This window comes from Geospiza fortis, unplaced genomic scaffold, assembly GCF_000277835.1.
Source record: "Geospiza fortis unplaced genomic scaffold, GeoFor_1.0 scaffold2581, whole genome shotgun sequence".
Classification (NCBI taxonomy): domain Eukaryota; kingdom Metazoa; phylum Chordata; class Aves; order Passeriformes; family Thraupidae; genus Geospiza; species Geospiza fortis.
The window spans coordinates 13649-21026 of NW_005055107.1; the positions used below are offsets into that span (position 1 = coordinate 13649).

Sequence of the window (7378 nt, forward strand, 5' to 3'; positions counted from 1 at the left end):
CCCCGCCTCCGCCGCCGGGCCGGCCAATCGCGATAGGCCTGGGGGAAAGGGGGAGGGGCTTGTTGTGAAAGGGGGAGGGGTCAGGGAGAGCGAGGAAGGCAATAGGGAGGAAGAGGAAGAGGAAGAGGAGGAAGGGGAGGAAGAGGATGAAGGTGAGGAAGAGGATGGGAGATGAAGGAAGAGGAAGGAAAGTGAGGATGAGGAGGATGAAGGTGAGGAGGAAGAACGGGGATGGAGGAAGAGGAGGAGGAAGAAAAAGGAAGAGGAAGAGGAGGAAGACGAAGGTGAGGAGGAAAATTCGGGAGAGAGGAAGAGGAGGGCCAAGGAGATGGAAGAGGAGGATGAAGGCAGGGTGGAAGAACGGCGATGGAAGAGGAGGAGGAGGAAGGGGATGAAGGAAAAAGAGGAAGGCGGGGAGGAAGAATGGGGATTGAGGAAGAGGAGGGGCAGGAGACAGAGGAAGGGGAGGAGGAAAAATTGGGATAGAGGAAGAGGAAGAGGAAGAGGAAGAGGAAGGAGGAGGAAAATTTGGGAGAGGAAGAGGAGGAGGAAGGGGATGGAGGAGGAAGAATCAGGATTGGAGTAAGAGGAGGAGGAGGAGGAGGAAGAAGAGGAAGGGAATGAAGGAAGGAAACGAGGGCAAAAGGCGGCGAGGAAGAGGAGGAAGAACCGCGAGGGAGGAAGAGGAGGAGGAGGAGGAGGCCGAAGGCCCCGCACTCACCGCGGCGCGCGCGGCCGCGCTGAATTAGCCCCGAATTAACCGCCCCCACAGGACCCTCCCGACCCTTAATTAACCCCTAATTAATCCCTAATAATCCCCTAATTAATCCCTAATAATCGCTAATTAACACTCCATTAACTTCTAATTAGCCCCGAATTAACCGCCCCCACAGGACCCTCCCGACCCTTAATTAACCCCTAATTAATCCCTAATAATCCCCTAATTAATCCCTAATAATCGCTAATTAACACTCCATTAACTTCTAATTAGCCCCGAATTAACCGCCCCCACAGGACCCTCCCGACCCTTAATTAACCCCTAATTAATCCCTAATAATCCCCTAATTAATCCCTAATAATCGCTAATTAACACTCCATTAACTTCTAATTAGCCCCGAATTAACCGCCCCCACAGGACCCTCCCGACCCTTAATTAACCCCTAATTAATCCCTAATAATCCCCTAATTAATCCCTAATAATCGCTAATTAACACTCCATTAACTTCTAATTAGCCCCGAATTAACCGCCCCCACAGGACCCTCCCGACCCTTAATTAACCCCTAATTAATCCCTAATAATCCCCTAATTAATCCCTAATAATCGCTAATTAACACTCCATTAACTTCTAATTAGCCCCGAATTAACCGCCCCCACAGGACCCTCCCGACCCTTAATTAACCCCTAATTAATCCCTAATAATCCCCTAATTAATCCCTAATAATCGCTAATTAACACTCCATTAACTTCTAATTAGCCCCGAATTAACCGCCCCCACAGGACCCTCCCGACCCTTAATTAACCCCTAATTAATCCCTAATAATCCCCTAATTAATCCCTAATAATCGCTAATTAACACTCCATTAACTTCTAATTAGCCCCGAATTAACCGCCCCCACAGGACCCTCCCGACCCTTAATTAACCCCTAATTAATCCCTAATAATCCCCTAATTAATCCCTAATAATCGCTAATTAACACTCCATTAACTTCTAATTAGCCCCGAATTAACCGCCCCCACAGGACCCTCCCGACCCTTAATTAACCCCTAATTAATCCCTAATAATCCCCTAATTAATCCCTAATAATCGCTAATTAACACTCCATTAACTTCTAATTAGCCCCGAATTAACCGCCCCCACAGGACCCTCCCGACCCTTAATTAACCCCTAATTAATCCCTAATAATCCCCTAATTAATCCCTAATAATCGCTAATTAACACTCCATTAACTTCTAATTAGCCCCGAATTAACCGCCCCCACAGGACCCTCCCGACCCTTAATTAACCCCTAATTAATCCCTAATAATCCCCTAATTAATCCCTAATAATCGCTAATTAACACTCCATTAACTTCTAATTAGCCCCGAATTAACCGCCCCCACAGGACCCTCCCGACCCTTAATTAACCCCTAATTAATCCCTAATAATCCCCTAATTAATCCCTAATAATCGCTAATTAACACTCCATTAACTTCTAATTAGCCCCGAATTAACCGCCCCCACAGGACCCTCCCGACCCTTAATTAACCCCTAATTAATCCCTAATAATCCCCTAATTAATCCCTAATAATCGCTAATTAACACTCCATTAACTTCTAATTAGCCCCGAATTAACCGCCCCCACAGGACCCTCCCGACCCTTAATTAACCCCTAATTAATCCCTAATAATCCCCTAATTAATCCCTAATAATCGCTAATTAACACTCCATTAACTTCTAATTAGCCCCGAATTAACCGCCCCCACAGGACCCTCCCGACCCTTAATTAACCCCTAATTAATCCCTAATAATCCCCTAATTAATCCCTAATAATCGCTAATTAACACTCCATTAACTTCTAATTAGCCCCGAATTAACCGCCCCCACAGGACCCTCCCGACCCTTAATTAACCCCTAATTAATCCCTAATAATCCCCTAATTAATCCCTAATAATCGCTAATTAACACTCCATTAACTTCTAATTAGCCCCGAATTAACCGCCCCCACAGGACCCTCCCGACCCTTAATTAACCCCTAATTAATCCCTAATAATCCCCTAATTAATCCCTAATAATCGCTAATTAACACTCCATTAACTTCTAATTAGCCCCGAATTAACCGCCCCCACAGGACCCTCCCGACCCTTAATTAACCCCTAATTAATCCCTAATAATCCCCTAATTAATCCCTAATAATCGCTAATTAACACTCCATTAACTTCTAATTAGCCCCGAATTAACCGCCCCCACAGGACCCTCCCGACCCTTAATTAACCCCTAATTAATCCCTAATAATCCCCTAATTAATCCCTAATAATCGCTAATTAACACTCCATTAACTTCTAATTAGCCCCGAATTAACCGCCCCCACAGGACCCTCCCGACCCTTAATTAACCCCTAATTAATCCCTAATAATCCCCTAATTAATCCCTAATAATCGCTAATTAACACTCCATTAACTTCTAATTAGCCCCGAATTAACCGCCCCCACAGGACCCTCCCGACCCTTAATTAACCCCTAATTAATCCCTAATAATCCCCTAATTAATCCCTAATAATCGCTAATTAACACTCCATTAACTTCTAATTAGCCCCGAATTAACCGCCCCCACAGGACCCTCCCGACCCTTAATTAACCCCTAATTAATCCCTAATAATCCCCTAATTAATCCCTAATAATCGCTAATTAACACTCCATTAACTTCTAATTAGCCCCGAATTAACCGCCCCCACAGGACCCTCCCGACCCTTAATTAACCCCTAATTAATCCCTAATAATCCCCTAATTAATCCCTAATAATCGCTAATTAACACTCCATTAACTTCTAATTAGCCCCGAATTAACCGCCCCCACAGGACCCTCCCGACCCTTAATTAACCCCTAATTAATCCCTAATAATCCCCTAATTAATCCCTAATAATCGCTAATTAACACTCCATTAACTTCTAATTAGCCCCGAATTAACCGCCCCCACAGGACCCTCCCGACCCTTAATTAACCCCTAATTAATCCCTAATAATCCCCTAATTAATCCCTAATAATCGCTAATTAACACTCCATTAACTTCTAATTAGCCCCGAATTAACCGCCCCCACAGGACCCTCCCGACCCTTAATTAACCCCTAATTAATCCCTAATAATCCCCTAATTAATCCCTAATAATCGCTAATTAACACTCCATTAACTTCTAATTAGCCCCGAATTAACCGCCCCCACAGGACCCTCCCGACCCTTAATTAACCCCTAATTAATCCCTAATAATCCCCTAATTAATCCCTAATAATCGCTAATTAACACTCCATTAACTTCTAATTAGCCCCGAATTAACCGCCCCCACAGGACCCTCCCGACCCTTAATTAACCCCTAATTAATCCCTAATAATCCCCTAATTAATCCCTAATAATCGCTAATTAACACTCCATTAACTTCTAATTAGCCCCGAATTAACCGCCCCCACAGGACCCTCCCGACCCTTAATTAACCCCTAATTAATCCCTAATAATCCCCTAATTAATCCCTAATAATCGCTAATTAACACTCCATTAACTTCTAATTAGCCCCGAATTAACCGCCCCCACAGGACCCTCCCGACCCTTAATTAACCCCTAATTAATCCCTAATAATCCCCTAATTAATCCCTAATAATCGCTAATTAACACTCCATTAACTTCTAATTAGCCCCGAATTAACCGCCCCCACAGGACCCTCCCGACCCTTAATTAACCCCTAATTAATCCCTAATAATCCCCTAATTAATCCCTAATAATCGCTAATTAACACTCCATTAACTTCTAATTAGCCCCGAATTAACCGCCCCCACAGGACCCTCCCGACCCTTAATTAACCCCTAATTAATCCCTAATAATCCCCTAATTAATCCCTAATAATCGCTAATTAACACTCCATTAACTTCTAATTAGCCCCGAATTAACCGCCCCCACAGGACCCTCCCGACCCTTAATTAACCCCTAATTAATCCCTAATAATCCCCTAATTAATCCCTAATAATCGCTAATTAACACTCCATTAACTTCTAATTAGCCCCGAATTAACCGCCCCCACAGGACCCTCCCGACCCTTAATTAACCCCTAATTAATCCCTAATAATCCCCTAATTAATCCCTAATAATCGCTAATTAACACTCCATTAACTTCTAATTAGCCCCGAATTAACCGCCCCCACAGGACCCTCCCGACCCTTAATTAACCCCTAATTAATCCCTAATAATCCCCTAATTAATCCCTAATAATCGCTAATTAACACTCCATTAACTTCTAATTAGCCCCGAATTAACCGCCCCCACAGGACCCTCCCGACCCTTAATTAACCCCTAATTAATCCCTAATAATCCCCTAATTAATCCCTAATAATCGCTAATTAACACTCCATTAACTTCTAATTAGCCCCGAATTAACCGCCCCCACAGGACCCTCCCGACCCTTAATTAACCCCTAATTAATCCCTAATAATCCCCTAATTAATCCCTAATAATCGCTAATTAACACTCCATTAACTTCTAATTAGCCCCGAATTAACCGCCCCCACAGGACCCTCCCGACCCTTAATTAACCCCTAATTAATCCCTAATAATCCCCTAATTAATCCCTAATAATCGCTAATTAACACTCCATTAACTTCTAATTAGCCCCGAATTAACCGCCCCCACAGGACCCTCCCGACCCTTAATTAACCCCTAATTAATCCCTAATAATCCCCTAATTAATCCCTAATAATCGCTAATTAACACTCCATTAACTTCTAATTAGCCCCGAATTAACCGCCCCCACAGGACCCTCCCGACCCTTAATTAACCCCTAATTAATCCCTAATAATCCCCTAATTAATCCCTAATAATCGCTAATTAACACTCCATTAACTTCTAATTAGCCCCGAATTAACCGCCCCCACAGGACCCTCCCGACCCTTAATTAACCCCTAATTAATCCCTAATAATCCCCTAATTAATCCCTAATAATCGCTAATTAACACTCCATTAACTTCTAATTAGCCCCGAATTAACCGCCCCCACAGGACCCTCCCGACCCTTAATTAACCCCTAATTAATCCCTAATAATCCCCTAATTAATCCCTAATAATCGCTAATTAACACTCCATTAACTTCTAATTAGCCCCGAATTAACCGCCCCCACAGGACCCTCCCGACCCTTAATTAACCCCTAATTAATCCCTAATAATCCCCTAATTAATCCCTAATAATCGCTAATTAACACTCCATTAACTTCTAATTAGCCCCGAATTAACCGCCCCCACAGGACCCCCTCCCCGACCCCTAATCAACCCTTAATTAACCCCTAATTAATGCTTAATTAATCCCCGATCCACCTCAGGACTCCGCCACTCCTAATTAAGTCTTAATTAGCCCTAATTAACCCCTAATTATGCTCCAGTTCGCCCCTCCCCGAGCCCTTAATTAACCTCAAATAATTCCTTAATTAATCCTTAATTAACCCTTAACCGCTCTCCGGGACTCACTGATCTCTAATGAACGTTAATTAACCCCTAATTAACCTCTCGATCCCCCCCATAACACCCAAACCCCTAATTAACCGCTAATTAATCCTTAATTAAGCCCCTGACCCAACCCGGGACAGCCCGACCTCTAATTAACCCCTAATTAACCTCTAATTACCCGTAATTAACCCCTAATTAACCCCTCCGTACCTCCTCCTCCTCCTGGATCTGCTGGAACCCTCTGGGCATGGGGGCGGTAATTAATTAATTAATTAATTAGCTAATTAGTAAATTAATTAAGGGGGGGAGTTAATGAGGGGCTCCCACGGGGGTTGCTGGGAGGGGGGGGTGGATTAATTAAGGGTTAATTAGGGGTAATTAGTGGATAATTAAGGGACACCAAGGAGTGGCAGGGGGTTAATTAGGAGTTAATTTCGGGTTAATTAGGGGTTAATTGAGGTCGGGGAGTTAATTAAGGGTTATTTAGGGGTCGGGAGGGGGAAACCCGCTGGGGAAATCCGGAGGTTAATTAAGGTTAATTAGGGTTAATTAGGGGTTGAGGGGGTCCTTTGGGGTGAATCGGGGGTAATTAACGTTAATTAGCGGTAATTAGTGGTAAATGAGGGGTAATTAAGGCTGGGGGATATCCCGGAGAAAGGGCAGGGAGTTAATTAAGGATTAATTAAGGGTTAATTAAGGGGCGGGGAGTCCCGTGGGGGTGACCAAGAGGTTAATTAAGGCAAATTAATGCTAATTAAGAGTTAATTAGTGGTTAATTAAGGCTCAGGGAGTGTCCGGAGGGGGCAGGGAGTTAATTAAAGATTAATTAGGAGTTAATTAAGAGTCGCGGAGTCCCGTGGCGGTGACCAAGAGGTTAATTAAGGCAAATTAATCCTAATTAAGAGTTAATTAGCGCTAATCAAGCGTTAATTATGGTTAATTAAGGCCCGGGGAGTGCCCGGAGGGGGTCAGGCAGTTAATTAAGGATTAATTAAGGGTTAATTAAGGCCCGGGGAGTGTCCGGAGGGGGTCAGGCAGTTAATTAAGGATTAATTAAGGGTTAATTAAGGGTTAATTAAGGCTCGGGGAGTCCCGTGGAAGGGATCAAGACGTTCATTAGCGCCAATAAACAGTTAATTAGCGCTACGCAAGCGTTAATTAAGGTCAGGCGGGGGTCATTAATTAAGGGAGGGGTCTCGCCCAG

The 7378-nt window shown here is 43.8% G+C and overlaps 1 protein-coding gene across 1 annotated transcript in view; it reads right to left on the reverse strand.

Moving 5' to 3' along the window:
• LOC102037415 (solute carrier family 2, facilitated glucose transporter member 4-like) overlaps positions 1–6423 on the reverse strand; it is a 12716-nt gene extending 6293 nt beyond the window's left edge. The window contains exon 1 of the mRNA XM_031065720.1: positions 6385–6423. Within this exon, the coding sequence (XP_030921580.1) occupies positions 6385–6423 (39 nt within the window). The remainder of the gene's footprint in view (positions 1–6384) is intronic.
• Positions 6424–7378: the final 955 nt, after the last annotated feature.